The sequence below is a fragment of the Lithobates pipiens genome, unplaced genomic scaffold (genome assembly GCF_037356315.1).
Source record: "Lithobates pipiens isolate NorthernLeopardFrog02 unplaced genomic scaffold, aLitPip1_a1.2 Scaffold_19, whole genome shotgun sequence".
In the NCBI taxonomy this organism is placed as follows: Eukaryota; Metazoa; Chordata; class Amphibia; order Anura; family Ranidae; genus Lithobates; species Lithobates pipiens.
This window is the reverse complement of record NW_027507764.1, coordinates 8,211,573-8,236,025: the sequence shown is the minus strand read 5'-3', so window position 1 is coordinate 8,236,025 and position 24,453 is coordinate 8,211,573. Positions and strand designations below refer to the sequence as shown.

General features: G+C 55.5%; 1 protein-coding gene across 1 annotated transcript in view; it reads left to right on the top strand.

Annotated features, from left to right (window-relative positions):
- Window positions 1-24,453, top strand: part of CALCRL (calcitonin receptor like receptor) — a 146,809-nt gene that overhangs the window by 41,892 nt on the left and 80,464 nt on the right. The window contains exon 3 of the mRNA XM_077490499.1: window positions 1,107-1,263. Coding sequence (XP_077346625.1) covers window positions 1,107-1,263 — 157 coding nt within the window. The remainder of the gene's footprint in view (window positions 1-1,106; window positions 1,264-24,453) is intronic.

Here is a 24,453-nt window from a genome sequence, read left to right as displayed (position 1 = left end):
AGGCCGGCGGCGGGGAGGAAGAAAGCCGGACTCCTCCGCTAGCAAAAGAGCTACACACACATAGCGGAGGAGTCCGGCGAGAAGACCCCCGAAGACGGAAGACCCCCGGAGCTGTGCAATAAAATACTTTTTCTATGTGTTGTGTTTTTTTTTGTACTTTATTTCACAGGTGAATGGGTAGGGGTACATTGTACCCCATACTCATTCACATAGGGTGGGGGGCCGGTATCCGGGGGCCCCCTTCTTAAAGGGGGCTCCCGGAATCCGATAAGCCCCCCGCCCGCAGACCCCGACAACCAACGGCCAGGGTTGTCGGGAAGAGGCCCTTGTCCTCATCAACATGGGGACAAGGTGCTTTGGGGTGGGGGGGCCGCGCGGCCCCCCCTTCCCCAAGGCACCCCCCCATGTTGAGGGCACGCGGCCTGGTACGGCTCAGGAGGGGGGGGCGCGCTCGCTCGCCCCCCTTTCCTGGCCGGCCGGGTAGCGTGCTCGAACAAGGGTCTGGTGTGGACTTGGGGGGAACCCCCACGCCGATTTTTTTCGGCGTTGGGGTTCCCCTTTAAGCCCATTCCAGGCGGCGGAGCCCGCGACGTATCCTTCGCGGGCCCCGCCTACCTGTACACGCGCTCGAAATGGGCGGATTTGCCTCCTCCTTACGTGGGCGAGTCCGTTCATTTCAAAAGTTGAGCGAACTGTTTGCCCAACCTTGTTCGTCAAACAGTCCGCTCGTGTGTGGGCAAGTCCGCTCATGCAAATTTTGAGCGGACTGTTTGACAAACTGTTTGCCGAACAAGGTTGGGCGAACAGTCCGTGCGTGTGTACGCGGCCAGAGAGAGTTTTTTTGTGCACTTAAAGACCATTTTATTGTTTCTATTTTTTATATATATATAAACAATAGAAGTTGTCGACTACTCTTTTGGTAAAAAATTTAATGTATTAAAAATATATATATAAAAAAAAAATATATATATATATATATATATATATATATATATATATATACATATATATATAGAGCATAAATGTCACTGATTACCTGCTTATGTAACTGTTGCTTGATATTATTATTATTATTATTATTATTAATAATATTTTATTTTTTTTAGACTGCAGCATCAAATCTCCAGGAGGTGGAGGAGGTGGAGGAGGACGAACACGTCTACGAAGAATCCATGTTTGTCGGAGTGACAAGGAACAAGATTATGACTGCGCAGTATGAATGTTATCAGAAAATCCTGCACGACACACCCCCAGGAGTAGAAGGTGGGGATCGCGCTGTCGCATTGTGGTGTTGGAATGGGTCGGGCGCAGGCTCGGTGTTTCATTGCCATGGTCTTTGTTTAAAAAAAGTCATATGCAGAATGCGTTGCCCCCCCCCCCCCCACCCCAGAACGCAAATCTGAGGTTTGATCACATGACCAATACTGGGGAACTAGAAGGACGAGGTGATTATTATCAGTGGGCGGAGGAACGGATGGTGGACTCCTCCCATCACACATCCCAAAAATAGGAGGAGGATTCCTCATTTCAGTCCGGTGGGCGGAGCCATTTCTGTATGGATATAATGTATCATTGTCGGTAAAAATCAGCAGCTACAATGTAGGATGTTAACCCCTTCCCACCCAGCCCCGGCATCCCTTTAACCCTTTCGCTGCCATTGACTCTCATGTTCTACATCGGCACACGTATACACGTACTGACACGTGTGAGTCCTCCCTCTCTGTCGCTGCACATATGTATTATGAGTGTGGCGGCGAGAGGGTAATATTTATTGATTTATCTATTTCAGGTACTTATAGAGCGACCGTCCATTTACACAGCGCTTTACATATACATTGTACATTCACATCAGTCCCCGCCCCCGAGGAGCTTCCAATCTAATGCCCCCAACTCACATTCATACATACTGGGGACAGTTTAGATCCCATAAACCTCCCAGCATGTCTATGCGGTGTGGGAGGAAACCGGAGCCCCCGGAGGAAACCCGCACTGGCACACAGGGCGAACATGCAAACTCCAGGCAGGAGTCGTGGTTGGGATTCGAACCATCGGCCGGCTAATACGGCTTTGGGGATCCATAAATCCTTTCTAGCGCAAATGACATCGTACTTCTGTATGTTTGTTTGTATTTTTTTGTTTGTTTTTGTTCTCCCTGGATCCAGCTGAGTTCTTAGGATTCAAGGAATTTTGATTTTATTTATTTAGTCTTTTTTGGTTGAAGTGACGTACACGGGTCATACACAGGACATTCCCTTGTTCTACTGCGCTGCTGCTCCTCCTCCCCCACCCCCACCCCCATGCCTGCACACTTGTCAGCAATTCCTGACTTTCAAAATGAGAGTTGGGACTTGCTTCGTGAATAATATTTGTATTGCAAGATAGAGAGATACAAAGTAACATTGTTTATAAACATTGTTCGGACAGGAGATTGAGAGATACAAAGTAACATTGTTTATAAACATTGATCAGGCGAGAGATAGAGAGATACAAAGTAGCATTGTTTATAAACATTGATCAAAGAGGAGATAGAGAAATACAAAGTAACTTTATTTATAAACATTGGTTGGGACATGAGATAGAGAGATACAAAGTAACATTGTTTATAAATATTGATCAGAGAGGAGATAGAGAGATACAAAGTAATATTGTTTATAAATATTGTTCGGACAGGAGATTGAGAGATACAAAGTAACATTGTTTAGAAACATTGATCAGACAGGAGATCAAGAGATTTAAAGAGGAAGTAAACCCTGATGGGTTTACTTCCTCTTTTTTTCCCTGCAAAGGTAAAGCATAATGGACTACTATGCATCGCATCGCATAGTAGCTCATTATGTGTCACTTACCTGACACAGGAGCCAGCGAAGTCGCCGCTGATCCCTGTAGTCCGCCGCGTCCATCTTGCTGGTGGCGTCTCGCAGCTCCGACCAATGACAGCGGCGAAGCCGCGATGACGTCACTCCCGCGCATGCGCACGGGAGTCGCGCCTCGCAGCTCCGCCGCTGTCATACGGCGAGGCCGCGATGACGTCACTCCCGCGCATGCGCACGGGAGTCGACAAATTTGGCAAATCCATTCTTGGACTTGCCGCATTTAGTGCGCATGCGCGCCGCTGTCTACGGCGCATGCGCCGTAGACAGCGGTGCCCATTTTCGGGCAAATATCTCCTAAACCATATAGGTTTAGGAGATATTACTTGGACCTACAGGTAAGCCTTAATCTAGGCTTACCTGTAGGTCAAAGTTGTTTGGAAGGGTTTACTTCCATTTTAAAGTAACATTGCTTATAAACATTGATCAGACAGGAGACAGAGAGATACAATAGTAATATTGTTTATAAACATTGATCAGGATCAGATTGGAGATAGAGAGATACAAAGTAACATTGTTTATAAACATTGTTCGGACAGGAGATCAAGAGATTTAAAGTAACATTGTTTATAAACATTGATCAGACAGGAGATAGAGAGATACAAAGTAATATTGTCTATAAACATTGTTCAGACACATTGAAATGCACACAGGGTGTGCCAGGTGTGCCTGGGCACACCCTAATCACCCTGTGCAGTGCTTCTTGGTGCCCCCCCCCCCCCCCGCATTGCTGCCAGCTTCTCTCCTCCCCACTTCCGCCCACTGATGCAGGGGATGTTTCAGGATGGATGAATGAATAAACACAGAGTGATCTGTGACTATCGCTCATGTGTTCATTCTTAAAGGGGTTGTAAACCCTCGTGCATCCTATGCATTAAGGTGAAAAAACACCTGGCAGTGACCCGTTTTACTTATCTGAGTCTTGGAACTTGACCCACCGGGGATGCGCTGTCTCTCTGCCTGGGGGTTCTCTGCTCTTGATTGGATAGACTGATAGCAGTGCAGCCATTAGCTCCCGCTGCTGTAAACCAAATCCAATGACGCGGGGGGGGGGGGGGCCGAGTCATACATTTGGCGGCTATGGACGCGAATGCTGGACTCAGGAGCGCGCCAGCAAGGTAACCCCCATCAGGTAAGCGCTTCTCCTAGGGGGTTATAAGATGTGGAGAGAAGCTGCAAGAGCCATCAGAGGACCCCAGAAGAGGAAGATCGGGTCTCTAATGTGATGAGAGACCTCTGATGTGATGGGGGGACCTCTGATGTGATGGGGGGTCCTCTGATGTGATGGGAGAACCTCTGATATGATGGGAGGATCTCTGATGTGATGAGGGGTCCTCTGATGTGATGAGGGGTCCTCTGATGTGATGGGAGGACCTCTGATGTGATGGGGGTCCTCTGATGTGATGGGAGGACCTCTGATATGATGGGAGGATCTCTGATGTGATGGGGGGTCCTCTGATGTGATGGGAGGACCTCTGATATGATGGGAGGATCTCTGATGTGATGGGGGGTCTCTGATGTGATGGGAGGACCTCTGATGTGATGGGAGGACCTCTGATATGATGGGAGGATCTCTGATGTGATGGGGGGTCCTCTGATGTGATGGGAGGACCTCTGATGTGATGGAAGGACCTCTGATGTGATGGGGGGTCCTCTGATGTGATGGGGGGTCCTCTGATGTGATGGGAGGACCTCTGATGTGATGGGAGGACCTCTGATGTGATGGGGGGTCTCTAATGTGATGGGATGACCTCTGATGTGATGGGAGGACCTCTGATGTGATAGGGGGTCTCTGATGTGATGGGGGTCTCTGATGTGATGGGGGACCTCTGATGCGATGGGGGGGACCTCTGATGTGATGGGAGGACCTCTCATGTGATGGGAGGACCTCTGATGTGATAGGGGGTCTCTGATGTGATGGAGGACCTCTGATGCGATGGGGGGACCTCTGATGTGATGGGAGGACCTCTGATGTGATGGGAGGAGGACCTCTGATGGGATTGGGGGGAGGAGGACCTCTGATGTGATGGGAAGGTCTCTGATGTGATGGGGGGACCTCTGATGTGATGGGAGGGTCTCTGATGTGATGGGGGGATCTCTGATGTGATGAGAGTATCTCTGATGTGATGGGAGGACCTCTGATGTGATGGGAGAATCTCTGATGTGATGGGAGGACCTCTGATGTGATGGGTGGGATCTCTGATGTGATGGGGGGACCTTTGATGTGATGGAGGATCTCTGATGTGATGAGAGGGTCTCTAAAGTGATGGGGGGACCTCTGATGTGATGGGGGACCTCTAATGTGATGGGGGGGGGACCTCTGATGTGATGGAGGATCTCTAATGTGATGAGAGGATCTCTGATGTGATGGGAGGATCTTTGATGTGATGGGAGGACCTCTGATGTGATGGGAGGACCTCTGATATGATGGGAGGATCTCTGATGTGATGGGGGTCTCTGATGTGATGGGAGGACCTCTGATGTGATGGGGGGTCCTCTGATGTGATGGGAGGATCTCTGATGTGATGGGGTGTCCTCTGATGTGATGGGAAGACCTCTGATGTGATGGGAGGATCTTTGATGTGATGGGAGGACCTCTGATGTGATGGGAGGACCTCTGATGTGATGGGAGGACCTCTGATGTGATGGGGGGTCCTCTGATGTGATGGGAGGACCTCTGATGTGATGGGGGTCTCTGATGCGATGGGAGGACCTCTGATGTGATGGGAGGACCTCTGATGTGATGGGGGGTCTCTGATGTGATGGGATGACCTCTGATGTGATGGGAGGACCTCTGATGTGATGGGAGGACCTCTGATGTGATGGGGGTCTCTGATATGATGGGAGGATCTCTGATGTGATGGGGGGTCCTCTGATGTGATGGGAAGACCTCTGATGTGATGGGAGGACCTCTGATGTAATGGGGGGGTCCTCTGATGTGATGGGAGGACCTCTGATGTGATGGGGGTTTCTGATGTGATGGGAGGACCTCTGATGGGATGGGAGGACCTCTGATGCGATGGGGGGACCTCTGATGTGATGGGAGGACCTCTCATGTGATGGGAGGACCTCTGATGTGATAGGGGGTCTCTGATGTGTTGGAGGACCTCTGATGCGATGGGGGAACCTCTGATGTGATGGAGGACCTCTGATGCAATGGGGGAACCTCTGATGTGATGGGAGGATCTCCGATGTGATGGGAGGAGGACCTCTGATGTGATTGGGGGGAGGAGGACCTCTGATGTGATGGGAGGACCTCTGATGTGATGGGGGACCTCTAATGTGATGGGGGGACCTCTAATGTGATGGGGGGACCTCTAATGTGATGGGGGGACCTCTAATGTGATAGGGGGACCTCTGATGTGATGGAGGATCTCTGATGTGATGAGAGGATCTCTGATGTGATGGGAGGACCTCTGATGTGATGGGAGGATCTCTGATGTGATGGGAGGACCTCTGATGTGATGGGGGGGATCTCTGATGTGATGGGGAGACCATTGATGTGATGGAGGATCTCTGATGTGATGAGAAGGTCTCTGATGTGATGGGAGGACCTCTGATGTGATGGGAGGACCTCTGATGTGATGGGAGGACCTCTCATGTGATGGGGGGATCTCTGATGTGATGGGGGATCTCTGATGTGACGAGGGATCTCTGATGTGATGGGGGGACCTCTGATGTGATGGAGGATCTCTGATGTGATGAGAGGGTCTCTGATGTGATGGGAGGACCTCTGATGTGATGGGAGGACCTCTCATGTGATGGGGGGACCTCTGATGTAATAGAGGATCTCTGATGTGAGGGGAGGATTTCTGATGTGATGGGAGGACCTCTGATCTTATGGGGGGACCTCTGATGTGATGGGGTCTCTGATGTGATGAGAGGGTCTCTGATGTGATGGGGGACCTCTGATGTGACGGGGCGGACCTTTGATGTGATGGGAGGATCTCTGATGTGATGAAAGGACCTCTGATTTGATGGGAGGACCTCTGATGTGATGGGAGGACCTCTGATGTGATGGGAGGACCTCTGATGTGATGGGGGGACCTCTGATGTGATGGGGGGAACTCTGATGTGAGGAGAGGACCTCTGATGTGATGGGAGGACCTCTGATGTGATGGGGTGATCTCTGATGTTATGGGAGGACCTCTGATGTGATGGGGGGATCTCTGATGTCATGAGGGGACCTTTGATGTGATGGGGGGATTCTGATGTGATGAGGGAGCTCTGATGTGATGGGGGGAGGAGGACCTCTGATGTGATGGGGGAGGAGGACCCCTGATGTGACGGGAGGAAATCTGATATGATGGGGGGGATTCTCATGTGATGGGGGGGATTCTCATGTGATGGGAGGACCTCTGATGTGATGGGGGGAACTCTGATGTGATGGGGGGATTCTGATGTGATGAGGGGAATTCTGATGTGATGAGGGGAATTCTGATGTGATGGGAGGACCTCTGATGTGATGGGGGGGATTCTGATGTGATGAGGGGAATTCTGATGTGATGGGAGGACCTCTGATGTGATGGGAGGACCTCTGATGTGAGGGGAGGGTCTCTGATGTGATGGGAGGGCCTCTGATGTTATGGGGGGACCTTTGATGTGATGGGAGGATCTCTGATGTGATGGGGGGACCTTTGATGTCATGAGAGGATCTCTGATGTGATGGGGGGACCTCTGATGTGAGGGGAGGGTCTCTGATGTGATGGGAGGACCTCTGATGTGAGGGGGTCTCTAATGTGATGGGAGGACCTCTGATGTGATGGGGGGATCTCTTATGTGATGGGGGGATCTCTGATGTGATGGGAGGACCTCTGATGTGATGGGGGGGGGGATTCTGATGTGATGAGGGAGCTCTGATGTGATGGGGGGAGGAGGACCTCTGATGTGATGGGGGGGATTCTGATGTAATGGGAGGACCTCTGATGTGAGGGGGGAGACTCTGATGTGATGGGGGGACCTCTGATGTGATGGGGGGGATTCTGATGTGATGGAGGGAGGAGGACATCTGATGTGATGAGAGGACCTCAGATGTGATGGGGGGAGGAGGACCTCTGATGTGATGGGAGGACCTCTGATGTGATGGGGGGATTCTGATGTGATAGGGGAGGAGAACCTCTGATGTTATGAGAGGACCTCTGATGTGATGGGGGGAGGAGGACCTCTGATGTGATGGGGGGAGGAGGACCTCTGATGTGATGGGGGGTCTCTGATGTGATGGGGGGAGGAGGACCTCTGATGTGATGGGGTCTCTGATGTGATGGGAGGACCTCTGATGTGATGGGAGGACCTCTTATGTGATGGGGGGGGGATTCTGATGTGATGAGGGAGCTCTGATGTGATGGGGGGAGGAGGACCTCTGATGTGATGGGGGGATTCTGATGTGATGGGGGGACCTCTGATGTGATGGGGGATTCTGATGTGATGGGGTAGGAGAACCTCTGATGTGATGGGGGGAGGAGGACCTCTGATGTGATGGGGGGAGGAGGACCTCTGATGTGATGGGGGGAGGAGGACCTCTGATGTGATGGGGGGTCTCTGATGTGATGGGGGGAGGAGGACCTCTAATGTGATGGGGAGAGGAGGACCTCTGATGTGATGGGGGGTCTCTGATGTGATGGGGGGAGGAGGACCTCTGATGTGATGGGGTCTCTGATGTGATGGGAGGACCTCTTATGTGATGGGGGGGGGGGGATTCTGATGTGATGAGGGAGCTCTGATGTGATGGGGGAAGGAGGACCTCTGATGTGATGGGGGGGGATTCTGATGTGATGGGGGGTATTCTGATATGATGGGGGGGACCTCTGATGTGATGGGGGACCTCTGATGTGATGGGGGATTCTGATGTGATCGGGGGAGGAGGACCTCTGATGTGATGGGGGGAGGAGGACCTCTGAAGTGATGGGGGGTCTCTGATGTGGTGGGGGGAGGAGGACCTCTGATGTGATGGGGGGAGGAGGACCTCTGATGTGATGGGGAGGAGGACCTCTGATGTGATGGGGGGAGGAGGACCTCTGATGTGATGGGGGGAGGAGGACCTCTGATGTGATGGGGGGTCTCTGATGTGATGGGGGGAGGAGGACCTCTGATGTGATGGGGTCTCTGATGTGATGGGAGGACCTCTGATGTGATGGGAGGACCTCTTATGTGATGGGGGGGGGGGGATGATTCTGATGTGATGAGGGAGCTCTGATGTGATGGGGGGAGGAGGACCTCTGATGTGATGGGGGGGATTCTGATGTGATGGGGGGACCTCTGATGTGATGGGGGATTCTGATGTGATGGGGTAGGAGAACCTCTGATGTGATGGGGGGAGGAGGACCTCTGATGTGATGGGGGGAGGAGGACCTCCGATGTGATGGGGGGAGGAGGACCTCTGATGTGATGGGGGGAGGAGGACCTCTGATGTGATGGGGGGTCTCTGATGTGATGGGGGGAGGAGGACCTCTGATGTGATGGGGTCTCTGATGTGATGGGAGGACCTCTTATGTGATGGGGGGGGGGATTCTGATGTGATGAGGGAGCTCTGATGTGATGGGGGAAGGAGGACCTCTGATGTGATGGGGGGGGATTCTGATGTGATGGGGGGTATTCTGATATGATGGGGGGGACCTCTGATGTGATGGGGGACCTCTGATGTGATGGGGGATTCTGATGTGATGGGGGGAGGAGGACCTCTGATGTGATGGGGGGAGGAGGACCTCTGATGTGATGGGGGGTCTCTGATGTGATGGGGGGAGGAGGACCTCTGATGTGATGGGGGGAGGAGGACCTCTGATGTGATGGGGGAGGAGGACCTCTGATGTGATGGGGGGAGGAGGACCTCTGATGTGATGGGGGGAGGAGGACCTCTGATATGATGGGGGGTCTCTGATGTGATGGGGGGAGGAGGACCTCTGATGTGATGGGGTCTCTGATGTGATGGGAGGACCTCTGATGTGATGGGAGGACCTCTTATGTGATGGGGGGGGGGGGATTCTGATGTGATGAGGGAGCTCTGATGTGATGGGGGGAGGAGGACCTCTGATGTGATGGGGGGGGGGGGATTCTGATGTGATGAGGGAGCTCTGATGTGATGGGGGGGATTCTGATGTGATGGGGGGACCTCTGATGTGATGGGGGATTCTGATGTGATGGGGTAGGAGAACCTCTGATGTGATGGGGGGAGGAGGACCTCTGATGTGATGGGAGGACCTCTTATGTGATGGGGGGGGGATTCTGATGTGATGAGGGAGCTCTGATGTGATGGGGGAAGGAGGACCTCTGATGTGATGGGGGGGGATTCTGATGTGATGGGGGGGACCTCTGATGTGATGGGGGACCTCTGATGTGATGGGGGAGGAGGACCTCTGATGTGATGAGGGAGGAGGACCTCTGATGTGATGGGGGAGGAGAACCTCTGATGTGATGGGGGGAGGAGGACCTCTGATGTGATGGGGGGAGGAGGACCTCCGATGTGATGGGGGGAGGAGGACCTCTGATGTGATGGGGGGAGGAGGACCTCTGATGTGATGGGGGGTCTCTGATGTGATGGGGGGAGGAGGACCTCTGATGTGATGGGGTCTCTGATGTGATGGGAGGACCTCTTATGTGATGGGGGGGGGGGGGATTCTGATGTGATGAGGGAGCTCTGATGTGATGGGGGAAGGAGGACCTCTGATGTGATGGGGGGGGGGGGGGATTCTGATGTGATGGGGGTATTCTGATATGATGGGGGGGACCTCTGATGTGATGGGGGACCTCTGATGTGATGGGGGATTCTGATGTGATGGGGGGAGGAGGACCTCTGATGTGATGGGGGGAGGAGGACCTCTGATGTGATGGGGGGTCTCTGATGTGATGGGGGGAGGAGGACCTCTGATGTGATGGGGGGAGGAGGACCTCTGATGTGATGGGGGAGGAGGACCTCTGATGTGATGGGGGGAGGAGGACCTCTGATGTGATGGGGGGAGGAGGACCTCTGATGTGATGGGGGGTCTCTGATGTGATGGGGGGAGGAGGACCTCTGATGTGATGGGGGGTCTCTGATGTGATGGGGGGAGGAGGACCTCTGATGTGATGGGGGGTCTCTGATGTGATGGGGGGAGGAGGACCTCTGATGTGATGGGGTCTCTGATGTGATGGGAGGACCTCTGATGTGATGGGAGGACCTCTTATGTGATGGGGGGGGGGGGGATTCTGATGTGATGAGGGAGCTCTGATGTGATGGGGGGAGGAGGACCTCTGATGTGATGGGGGGGGGGATTCTGATGTGATGAGGGAGCTCTGATGTGATGGGGGGATTCTGATGTGATGGGGGGATTCTGATGTGATGGGGTAGGAGAACCTCTGATGTGATGGGGGGAGGAGGACCTCTGATGTGATGGGAGGACCTCTTATGTGATGGGGGGGGGGATTCTGATGTGATGAGGGAGCTCTGATGTGATGGGGGAAGGAGGACCTCTGATGTGATGGGGGGGGGATTCTGATGTGATGGGGGGGACCTCTGATGTGATGGGGGACCTCTGATGTGATGGGGGATTCTGATGTGATGGGGGGAGGAGGACCTCTGATGTGATGGGGGAGGAGGACCTCTGATGTGATGGGGGGTCTCTGATGTGATGGGGGGAGGAGGACCTCTGATGTGATGGGGGGAGGAGGACCTCTGATGTGATGGGGGAGGAGGACCTCTGATGTGATGGGGGGAGGAGGACCTCTGATGTGATGGGGGAGGAGGACCTCTGATGTGATGGGGGGTCTCTGATGTGATGGGGGGAGGAGGACCTCTGATGTGATGGGGGACCTCTGATGTGATGGGGAGGAGGACCTCTGATGTGATGGGGGACCTCTGATGTGATGGGGGAGGAGGACCTCTGATGTGAAGGGGGAGGAGGACCTCTGATGTGATGGGGGGAGGAGGACCTCTGATGTGATGGGGGGAGGAGGACCTCTGATGTGATGGGGGGTTTCTGATGTGATGGGGGGAGGAGGACCTCTGATGTGATGGGGGACCTCTGATGTGATGGGGGAGGAGGACCTCTGATGTGATGGGGGGAGGAAGACCTCTGATGTGATGGGGGGAGGAGGACCTCTGATGTGATGGGGTCTCTGATGTGATGGGAGGACCTCTGATGTGATGGGGGGGGGATTCTGATGTGATGAGGGAGCTCTGATATGATGGGGGGAGGAGGACCTCTGATGTGATGGGGGGGATTCTGATGTGATGGGGGGACCTCTGATGTGATGGGGGATTCTGATGTGATGGGGTAGGAGAACCTCTGATGTGATGGGGGGAGGAGGACCTCTGATGTGATGGGGGGAGGAGGACCTCTGATGTGATGGGGGTCTCTGATGTGATGGGGGGAGGAGGACCTCTGATGTGATGGGGGGTCTCTGATGTGATGGGGGAGGAGGACCTCTGATGTGATGGGGGGAGGAGGACCTCTGATGTGATGGGGGGTCTCTGATGTGATGGGGGGAGGAGGACCTCTGATGTGATGGGGTCTCTGATGTGATGGGAGGACCTCTTATGTGATGGGGGGGGATTCTGATGTGATGAGGGAGCTCTGATGTGATGGGGGAAGGAGGACCTCTGATGTGATGGGGGTGGATTTTGATGTGATGGGGGGTATTCTGATATGATGGGGGGGACCTCTGATGTGGTGGGAGGAGGAGGACCTCTGATGTGATGGGGGAGGAGGACCTCTGATGTGATGGGGGAGGAGGACCTCTGATGTGATGGGGGAAGGAGGACCTCTGATGTGATGGGGGGGGATTTTGATGTGATGGGGGGTATTCTGATATGATGGGGGGGACCTCTGATGTGGTGGGGGGAGGAGGACCTCTGATGTGATGGGGGAGGAGGACCTCTGATGTGATGGGGGAGGAGGACCTCTGATGTGATGGGGGAGGAGGACCTCTGATGTGATGGGGGGTCTCTGATGTGATGGGGGGAGGAGGACCTCTGATGTGATGGAGGGAGGAGGACCTCTAATGTGATGGGGGGAGGAGGACCTCTGATGTGATGGGGGAGGAGGACCTCTGATGTGATGGGGGGAGGAGGACCTCTGATGTGATGGGGGGGAGGACCTCTGATGTGATGGGGGGAGGAGGACCTCTGATGTGATGGGGGGTCTCTGATGTGATGGGGGGAGGAGGACCTCTGATGTGATGGGGGAGGAGGACCTCTGATGTGATGGGGGGAGGAGGACCTCTGATGTGATGGGGGGGGGATTCTGATGCAGTGGGGGTCTGTGAGGTGAAGGGGGGGGGCAGAGGGTAGAGAAATGCCCCTGTAGGGGACACATTACATGAGACTGTAGGGAATCTCCGCTATGAGAGGCTCCTTCACAAATCAATGTTCTCACTCAGCGCTGGGGCTCAGGGGCCACACTGCGAACACCAAAGTGGCCCCTGACCTGCAGACGGGGCCCCGGGGCTCTAATGCCTCTGACACCAGTATGTTGTACGTTCTCCTGTACTGGGAGGGGAGGCCGGCATGGTCAGTTTATATTGCAGGAAGCGGCGCTCTCCTCCACCCGCACAGCTGTTTCCTGTGTTTCATGCACAGAGGGGACGGCGGAGGGGGGGGAGGGGGGACGGCGGAGGGGGGGAGGGGGGGGGGCGATGCGGGGCCCATGCCGGGGGTTCTGTATATACAGGGGGGCGCTGACACACAGCTGCTGACCCCTCCCCCACTCTTCTCTTCTTATATCTACAATGTAAGAATACGGGAGAGACACTGACATCGGGGCCATTGTGTGCCCCCCCCCCCCCCCCCGCTCAAAGTCTAGGTTCAGTTTCTGTTTGACACAGATCAGCCCCTGGTGCGGCCTCTCACCTTTTTGACTTGCTACAAAGTTACAATGTACAGTCTGATCACCGGGGGAGGGGAGACTGAGGAAATGCTTCCTCTTGCCTGCAGCTGACTGATCACATTATCTCAGCCTGGGCAGAGTCACTGGTTTTTATTTATACATTATTATTCGGGTGTCGGGGTTACATAAGAACCCCGAGATCAGCAAATATCTTCCACATCCATGGGTCATGTGACTTCTTCCGGATCCTCGGTGGTCTTTGTGTATTTCCTCCAGTGTGAGACTTCCTGTAATAAAGACCGCCCACTGCTGATCTCTCTCCATGTGTGGGGGGATTGGTCTGGTCTCCGCCCCCTCTGGTAGTTTACTGCAGGCAGCCTGTAGTAGGTGGGGTCTGCTGGGCCCCTCCCACAGCTCTGCTCTCTCTCCATGTGCAGGGTGACTGGTCTCCGCCCCCTCCTGTTGTTTTATATAGTGGGCGGGGTCTGGTGGGCCCAGTGATGATGTCACCGCTAATGTTACAATGTAATATCTGGGTTTGTATTTGGGGCACACAGTGGATTTCCAGGCTTTGTGGCCTTACAGTATAAATATATTGAACTGCTTCTCACCCGCCGTGTTGTAGGATGGTCGGGTGGGACCGCTCTCCTTCTACGTCATGTGACCGCCTCCCATTCTTCCTGCGCAGCTCGGTGATTGGTGGTGAGATATGTCCCTCGGACGCAGATGAGGATGGCTCTTCACCATGTGATCAGCTGTGGCCAATCACAGCTCGTCACATGTAAACAAATTCTGGTTATCAACATTATATAATAAATATATTGATATACAATAATCGGCTTTCCTGTGGTGACAGGAGAATATACACTGATCATCAGTGCACCCTCGTTAGTGCCTCTTCAATGGTGCCACCCATCAGTGCTCATCGATGCCACCTTATAACTGCACCCCTCATTAGTGCCTCTTTATCAGTGCCCACCAGTGCAGCCTCATTGGTGCCCATCAGTAGAGCCTCATCAGTGCCCACCAGTGCAGCCTCATCGGTGCCCACCAGTGCAGCCTCATTGGTGCCCATCAGTAGCACCTCATAGGTGCCCACCAGTGCAGCCTCATTGGTGCCCATCAGTAGAGCCTCATCAGTGCCCACCAGTGCAGCCTCATTGGTGCCCACCAGTGCAGCCTCATCGGTGCCCACCAGTGCAGCCACATCGTGCCCACCAGTGGAGCCTCATCTGTGCCCATCAGTAGCACCTCCTCGGTGCCCACCAGTGCAGCCTCATTGGTGCCCATCAGTAGAGCCTCATCAGTGCCCACCAGTGGAGCCTCATCGGTGACCATTAGTGGAGCCTCATCGGTGCCCACCAGTGCAGCCTCATCGGTGCCCATCACTAGCGCCTCATCGGGGCCCACCACTGCAGCCTCATTGGTGCCCATCAGTAGAGCCTCATCGGTGCCCACCAGTGGAGCCTCATCGGTGCCCATCAGTAGCGCCTCATAGGTGCCCACCAGTGCAGCCTCATTGGTGCCCATCAGTAGAGCCTCATCAGTGCCCACCAGTGCAGCCTCATTGGTGCCCACCAGTGCAGCCTCATCGGTGCCCACCAGTGCAGCCACATCGTGCCCACCAGTGGAGCCTCATCTGTGCCCATCAGTAGCACCTCCTCGGTGCCCACCAGTGCAGCCTCATTGGTGCCCATCAGTAGAGCCTCATCAGTGCCCACCAGTGGAGCCTCATCGGTGACCATTAGTGGAGCCTCATCGGTGCCCACCAGTGCAGCCTCATCGGTGCCCATCACTAGCGCCTCATCGGGGCCCACCACTGCAGCCTCATTGGTGCCCATCAGTAGAGCCTCATCGGTGCCCACCAGTGGAGCCTCATCGGTGCCCATCAGTAGCGCCTCATAGGTGCCCACCAGTGCAGCCTCATCAGTGCCCACCAATGCAGCCACATCGTGCCCACCAGTGGAGCCTCATCGGTGCCCACCAGTGCAGCCTCATCGGTGCCCACCAGTGCAGCCTCATTGGTGCCCACCAGTACAGCCTTATTGGTGCCCACCAGTGGAGCCCCATCGGTGCCCACCAGTGGAGCCTCATCGGTGCCCTCCAGTGGAGCCTCATCGGTGCCACCAGTGGAGCCTCATCTGTGCATGCCAGTGGAGCCTCATCGGTGCCCGCCAGTGGAGCCTCATCGGTGCCCACCAGTGGAGCCTCATCGGTGCCCACCAGAGCAGCCTCATCGGTGCCCATCACTAGCGCCTCATCGGGGCCCACCAGTGCAGCCTCATCGGTGCCCGCCAGTGGAGCCTCATCGGTGCGCATCAGTGGAGCCTCATCGGTGCGCGTCAGTGGAGCCTCATCAGTGCCCATTAGTGGAGCCTCATCGGTGCTTATTAGTGGAGCCTCATCGGTGCCCATTAGTGGAGCCCCATCGGTGCCCATTGGTGGAGCCTCATTGGTGTGGAGTCTTATCGAGGGCCCATTAGTGGAGCCTTATCGGTGCCCACCATTGGAGCCTCATCGGTGCCCACCAGTGGAGCCTCATTGGTGCCCACCAGTGGAGCCTCATCGGTGCCCATTAGTGGAGAAGCATCGGTGCCCGCCAGTGGAGCCTCATCGGTGCCCGACAGTGGAGCCTCATCGGTGCCTGCCAGTGGAGCCTCATCGGTGCCTCATCAGTGCCCAGCAGTGGAGCCTCATCGGTGCCTACCAGTGGAGCCTCATCGGTGCTCATTAGTGGAGCCTCATCGGTGCTCATTAGTGGAGCCTCATCGGTGCTCATTAGTGGAGCCTCATCGGTGCCCACCAGTGCAGCCTCATCGGTGCCCACCAGTGCAGCCTCATCGGTGCCCATCAGTAGAGCTTCATTGGTGCCCACCAGTGCAGCCTCATCGGTGCCCATCAGTGCAGCCTCATTGGTGCCCATCAGTAGCACCTCATAGGTGCCCACCAGTGCAGCCTCATAGGTGCCCATCAGTAGAGCCTCATCAGTGCCCACCAGTGCAGCCTCATTGGTGCCCACCAGTGCAGCCTCATTGGTGCCCACCAGTGCAGCCTCATCGGTGCCCACCAGTGCAGCCACATCGTGCCCACCAGTGGAGCCTCATCTGTGCCCATCAGTAGCACCTCCTCGGTGCCCACCAGTGCAGCCTCATTGGTGCCCATCAGTAGAGCCTCATCAGTGCCCACCAGTGGAGCCTCATCGGTGACCATTAGTGGAGCCTCATCGGTGCCCACCAGTGCAGCCTCATTGGTGCTCATCACTAGCGCCTCATCGGGGCCCACCACTGCAGCCTCATTGGTGCCCATCAGTAGAGCCTCATCGGTGCCCACCAGTGGAGCCTCATCGGTGCCCATCAGTAGCGCCTCATAGGTGCCCACCAGTGCAGCCTCATCAGTGCCCACCAATGCAGCCACATCGTGCCCACCAGTGGAGCCTCATCGGTGCCCACCAGTTGAGCCTCATCGGTGCCCACCAGTGCAGCCTCATCGGTGCCCACCAGTGCAGCCTCATCGGTGCCCACCAGTGCAGCCTCATTGGTGCCCACCAGTGGAGCCTCATCTGTGCCCTCCAGTGGAGCCTCATCGGTGCCACCAGTGGAGCCTCATCGGTGCCCATTAGTGGAGCCTCATTGGTGCCCATTAGTGGAGCCTCATCGGTGCTTATTAGTGGAGCCTCATCGGTGCCCATTAGTGGAGCCCCATCGGTGCCCATTAGTGGAGCCTCATTGGTGTGGAGTCTTATCGAGGGCCCATTAGTGGAGCCTTATCGGTGCCCACCAGTGGAGCCTCATCGGTGCCCATTAGTGGAGAAGCATCGGTGCCCGCCAGTGGAGCCTCATCGGTGCCCGACAGTGGAGCCTCATCGGTGCCTGCCAGTGGAGCCTCATCAGTGCCTCATCGGTGCCCAGCAGTGGAGCCTCATCGGTGCTCATTAGTGGAGCCTCATCGGTGCTCATTAGTGTAGCCTGATCGGTGCCCACCAGTGTAGCCTGATCGGTGCCCACCAGTGGAGCCTCATCGATGCCCACCAGTGGAGCCTCATCGATGCCCACCAGTGGAGCCTCATCGATGCCTGCCAGTGGAGTCTCATTTGTGCCCATTAGTGGAGCCTCATCGGTGCCCATTAGTGGAGCCTCATCGGTGCCCACCAGTGAAGCCTCATCGAGGGCCCATTAGTGGAGCCTCTCCGGTGCCCATTAGTGGAGCCTCTCCGGTGCCCATTAGTGGAGCTTCATCGGTGCAATGGGAAGGTACGCAGTGATGCCACCACGCTCTACGAGGGGAGGACGGGCTTTTGAATGCCGGCCGGCTTTTTGTGATTTACTTTCGATGCTGTTTTAATGGATACTTTACGTAAGTGCAATTGTTTATAATATAATAAAATATCTGAATGGTTTTGCGCTATGGAGGCATCTTTCTTTTTCTGGGGCTAATGCTGGTGACATACCCGATTGCTGACCGTGGAAGTTGTTGTTTTGTGATGCCGCCATACACTGGCGATAGCAGATCAGTTAGCGCTTGACGCAAGGATAATGACACGGATGACTTATTATTAAGACTACAACCTGTTATGGATGATTTACTATTAAGGCCACTATCTAACCTGCATCTGGTAAGCGCATCTTAACCTCGGTGACGGGCACTGGGTGGTTTGCAGTATCGTGTGGATTCACCGCGGTGTCCTGATAAGAACGTACATAGTGGACTCTATTTTTCAGCTTTGGCTCTCTGCAAGCTGTTTCTTCTGTTATATATTATTTTATTTTTTTAATGTCCCTTTTGCTCAATTAATTTGTGAAATATTAATGTTATTTATACAATAGGCAACAAATATTCATTCTATGTGTGTGCTATTAATTCCTTAGGTATTTTTTATTATTGAATAGGATTAGTGGCGCAGCTTTCCAAATCTTCCTACAATTTACTCTAGTGTGTGTATCCCACTCAGAGCTGCCGCCTTTATTTTATTTTAGTTTCATTTAATAATTTATCATTATAATCTTTTTCACTAATTTAGTTTTTTCCTGAGCGCAGTTTATTTTTTATTTGTATCACCGGCTCAGGCTGGTGGTGGGGGTGTAATGGTGTGGGGGATGGGGTATCACCGGTTCAGGCTGGTGGTGGGGGTGTAATGGTGTGCGGGATGGGGTATCGCCGGTTCAGGCTGGTGGTGGGGGTGTAATGGTGTGGGGGATGGGATATCACCGGTTCAGGCTGGTGGTGGGGGTGTAATGGTGTGGGGGATGGGATATCACCGGTTCAGGCTGGTCGTGGGGGTGTAATGGTGTGGGGGTGTAATGGTGTGGGGGATGGGATATCACTGGTTCAGGCTGGTGGTGGGGGTGTAATGGTGTGGAGGATGGGGTATCACCGGTTCAGGCTGGTGGTGGGGGTGTAATGGTGTGGGGGATGGGATATCACCAGTTCAGGCTGGTGGTGGGGGTGTAATGGTGTGGGGGATGGGGTATCACCGGTTCAGGCTGGTGGTGGGGGTGTAATGGTGTGGAGGATGGGATATCTCCGGTTCAGGCTGGTGGTGGGGGTGTAATGGTGTGGGGGATGGGATATCTCCAGTTCAGGCTGGTGGTGGGGGTGTAATGGTGTGGAGGATGGGGTATCACCGGTTCAGGCTGGTGGTGGGGGTGTAATGGTGTGGGGGATGGGGTATCACCGGTTCAGGCTGGTGGTGGGGGTGTAATGGTGTGGAGGATGGGGTATCACCGGTTCAGGCTGGTGGTGGGGGTGTAATGGTGTGGGGGATGGGATATCACCGGTTCAGGCTGGTGGTGGGGGTGTAATGGTGTGGGGGATGGGATATCACCGGTTCAGGCTGGTGGTGGGGGTGTAATGGTGTGGGGGATGGGGTATCACCGGTTCAGGCTGGTGGTGGGGGTGTAATGGTGTGGGGGATGGGGTATAACTGGTTCAGGCTGGTGGTGGGGGTGTAATGGTGTGGAGGATGGGATATCTCCGGTTCAGGCTGGTGGTGGGGGTGTAATGGTGTGGGGGATGGGATATCTCCAGTTCAGGCTGGTGGTGGGGGTGTAATGGTGTGGAGGATGGGGTATCACCGGTTCAGGCTGGTGGTGGGGGTGTAATGGTGCAGGGGATGGGGTATCACCGGTTCAGGCTGGTGGTGGGGGTGTAATGGTGTGGGGGATGGGGTATCACCGGTTCAGGCTGGTGGTGGGGGTGTAATGGTGTGGGGGATGGGGGATCACCGGTTCAGGCTGGTGGTGGGGGTGTAATGGTGTGGGGGATGGGGTATCACCGGTTCAGGCTGGTGGTGGGGGTGTAAAGGTGTGGGGGATGGGGTATCACTGGTTCAGGCTGGTGGTGAGGGTGTAATGGTGTGGAGGATGGGGTATCACCGGTTCAGGCTGGTGGTGGGGGTGTAATGGTGTGGGGGATGGGATATCACCGGTTCAGGCTGGTGGTGGGGGTGTAATGGTGTGGGGGATGGGGTATCACTGGTTCAGGCTGGTGGTGGGGGTGTAATGGTGTGGGGAATGGGATATCTCCGGTTCAGGCTGGTGGTGGGGGTGTAATGGTGTGGGGGATGGGATATCGCCAGTTCAGGCTGGTGGTGGGGGTGTAATGGTGTGGGGGATGGGATATCACCAGTTCAGGCTGGTGGTGGGGGTGTAATGGTGTGGGGGATGGGATATTACCGGTTCAGGCTGGTGGTGGGGGTGTAATGGTGTGGGGAATGGGATATCACCAGTTCAGGCTGGTGGTGGGGGTGTAATGGTGTGGGGGATGGGGTATCACCGGTTCAGGCTGGTGGTGGGGGTGTAATGGTGTGGGGGATGGGATATCTCCAGTTCAGGCTGGTGGTGGGGGTGTAATGGTGTGGAGGATGGGGTATCACCAGTTCAGGCTGGTGGTGGGGGTGTAATGGTGTGGGGGATGGGGTATCACCGGTTCAGACTGGTGGTGGGGGTGTAATGGTGTGGGGGATGGGGTATCACCGGTTCAGGCTGGTGGTGGGGGTGTAATGGTGTGGAGGATGGGGTATCACCGGTTCAGGCTGGTGGTGGGGGTGTAATGGTGTGGGGGATGGGGTATCACCGGTTCAGGCTGGTGGTGGGGGTGTAATGGTGTGGGGGATGGGATATTACCGGTTCAGGCTGGTGGTGGGGGTGTAATGGTGCGGGGATGGGATATCTCCGGTTCAGGCTGGTGGTGGAGGTGTAATAGTGTGGGGGATGGGATATCACCAGTTCAGGCTGGTGGTGGGGGTGTAATAGTGTGGGGGATGGGATATCATCAGTTCAGGCTGGTGGTGGGGGTGTAATAGTGTGGGGGATGGGATATCACCAGTTCAGGCTGGTGGTGGGGGTGTAATGGTGTGGGGGATGGGGTATCACCGGTTCAGGCTGGTGGTGGGGGTGTAATGGTGTGGGGAATGGGATATCTCCGGTTCAGGCTGGTGGTGGGGGTGTAATGGTGTGGGGGATGGGATATCGCCAGTTCAGGCTGGTGGTGGGGGTGTAATAGTGTGGGGGATGGGATATCACCAGTTCAGGTTGGTGGTGGGGGTGTAATGGTGAGGGGGATGGGGTATCACCGGTTCAGGCTGGTGGTGGGGGTGTAATGGTGTGGGGGATGGGATATCACCGGTTCAGGCTGGTGGTGGGGGTGTAATAGTGTGGGGGATGGGATATCACCAGTTCAGGCTGGTGGTGGGGGTGTAATAGTGTGGGGGATGGGATATCACCAGTTCAGGCTGGTGGTGGGGGTGTAATGGTGAGGGGGATGGGGTATCACCGGTTCAGGCTGGTGGTGGAGGTGTAATAGTGCGGGGGATGGGATATCACCAGTTCAGGCTGGTGGTGGGGGTGTAATGGTGAGGGGGATGGGATATCACCGGTTCAGGCTGGTGGTGGAGGTGTAATAGTGTGGGGGATGGGATATCACCAGTTCAGGCTGGTGGTGGGGGTGTAATGGTGTGGAGGATGGGGTATCACTGGTTCAGGCTGGTGGTGGGGGTGTAATGGTGTGGGGGATGGGGTATCACCGGTTCAGGCTGGTGGTGGAGGTGTAATAGTGTGGGGGATGGGATATCACTGGTTCAGGCTGGTGGGGGTGTAATGGTGAGGGGGATGGGATATCACCGGTTCAGGCTGGTGGTGGGGGTGTAATGGTGTGGGGGATGGGGTATCACCGGTTCAGGCTGGTGGTGGGGGTGTAATGGTGCGGGGGATGGGATATCACCGGTTCAGGCTGGTGGTGGGGGTGTAATGGTGTGGGGGATGGGGTATCACCGGTTCAGGCTGGTGGTGGGGGTGTAATGGTGTGGGGGATGGGATATCACCGGTTCAGGCTGGTGGTGGGGGTGTAATGGTGTGGGGGATGGGGTATCACTGGTTCAGGCTGGTGGTGGGGGTGTAATGGTGTGGAGGATGGGATATTACCGGTTCAGGCTGGTGGTGGGGGTGTAATGGTGTGGGGGATGGGGTATTACCGGTTCGGGCTGGTGGTGGGGGTGTAATGGTGTGGGGGATGGGATATCACCGGTTCAGGCTGGTGGTGGGGGTGTAATGGTGTGGGGGATGGGATATCACTGGTTCAGGCTGGTGGTGGGGGTGTAATGGTGTGGGGGATGGGGTATTACCGGTTGGGGCTGGTGGTGGGGGTGTAATAGTGTGGGGGATGGGATATCACCGGTTCAGGCTGGTGGTGGGGGTGTAATGGTGCGGGGGATGGGGTATCACTGGTTCAGGCTGGTGGTGGGGGTGTAATGGTGTGGGGGATGGGATATCACCGGTTCAGGCTGGTGGTGGGGGTGTAATGGTGTGGAGGATGGGGTATCACTGGTTCAGGCTGGTGGTGGGGGTGTAATGGTGTGTGGGATGGGATATCACCGGTTCAGGCTGGTGGTGGGGGTGTAATGGTGTGGGGGATGGGGTATCACCGGTTCAGGCTGGTGGTGGGGGTGTAATGGTGCGGGGGATGGGATATCACTGGTTCAGGCTGGTGGTGGGGGTGTAATGGTGTGTGGGATGGGATATCACCGGTTCAGGCTGGTGGTGGGGGTGTAATAGTGTGGGGGATGGGATATCACCGGTTCAGGCTGGTGGTGGGGGTGTAATGGTGCGGGGGATGGGGTATCACTGGTTCAGGCTGGTGGTGGGGGTGTAATGGTGTGGGGGATGGGATATCACCGGTTCAGGCTGGTGGTGGGGGTGTAATAGTGTGGGGGATGGGATATCACCGGTTCAGGCTGGTGGTGGGGGTGTAATGGTGCGGGGGATGGGGTATCACTGGTTCAGGCTGGTGGTGGGGGTGTAATGGTGTGGGGGATGGGATATCACCGGTTCAGGCTGGTGGTGGGGGTGTAATGGTGTGGAGGATGGGGTATCACTGGTTCAGGCTGGTGGTGGGGGTGTAATGGTGTGTGGGATGGGATATCACCGGTTCAGGCTGGTGGTGGGGGTGTAATGGTGTGGGGGATGGGGTATCACTGGTTCAGGCTGGTGGTGGGGGTGTAATGGTGTGGGGGATGGGATATCACCGGTTCAGGCTGGTGGTGGGGGTGTAATAGTGTGGGGAATGGGATATCTCCGGTTCAGGCTGGTGGTGGGGGTGTAATAGTGTGGGGGATGGGATATCACCGGTTCAGGCTGGTGGTGGTGGTGTAATGGTGTGGGGGATGGGGTATCACCGGTTCAGGCTGGTGGTGGGGGTGTAATGGTGTGGGGAATGGGATATCTCCGGTTCAGGCTGGTGGTGGGGGTGTAATGGTGTGGGGGATGGGGTATCGCCAGTTCAGGCTGGTGGTGGGGGTGTAATAGTGTGGGGGATGGGATATCACCAGTTCAGGCTGGTGGTGGGGGTGTAATGGTGAGGGGGATGGGGTATCACCGGTTCAGGCTGGTGGTGGGGGTGTAATGGTGTGGGGGATGGGATATCACCGGTTCAGGCTGGTGGTGGGGGTGTAATAGTGTGGGGGATGGGATATCACCAGTTCAGGCTGGTGGTGGGGGTGTAATAGTGTGGGGGATGGGATATCACCAGTTCAGGCTGGTGGTGGGGGTGTAATGGTGAGGGGGATGGGGTATCACCGGTTCAGGCTGGTGGTGGAGGTGTAATAGTGCGGGGGATGGGATATCACCAGTTCAGGCTGGTGGTGGGGGTGTAATGGTGAGGGGGATGGGATATTACCGGTTCAGGCTGGTGGTGGAGGTGTAATAGTGTGGGGGATGGGATATCACCAGTTCAGGCTGGTGGTGGGGGTGTAATGGTGTGGAGGATGGGGTATCACCGGTTCAGGCTGGTGGTGGAGGTGTAATAGTGTGGGGGATGGGATATCACTGGTTCAGGCTGGTGGGGGTGTAATGGTGAGGGGGATGGGATATCACCGGTTCAGGCTGGTGGTGGGGGTGTAATGGTGTGGGGGATGGGGTATCACCGGTTCAGGCTGGTGGTGGGGGTGTAATGGTGCGGGGGATGGGGTATCACCGGTTCAGGCTGGTGGTGGGGGTGTAATGGTGTGGGGGATGGGGTATCACCGGTTCAGGCTGGTGGTCGGGGTGTAATGGTGTGGGGGATGGGGTATCACCGGTTCAGGCTGGTGGTGGGGGTGTAATGGTGCGGGGGATGGGGTATCACTGGTTCAGGCTGGTGGTGGGGGTGTAATGGTGTGGGGGATGGGGTATCACCGGTTCAGGCTGGTGGTGGAGGTGTAATAGTGTGGGGGATGGGATATCACTGGTTCAGGCTGGTGGGGGTGTAATGGTGAGGGGGATGGGATATCACCGGTTCAGGCTGGTGGTGGGGGTGTA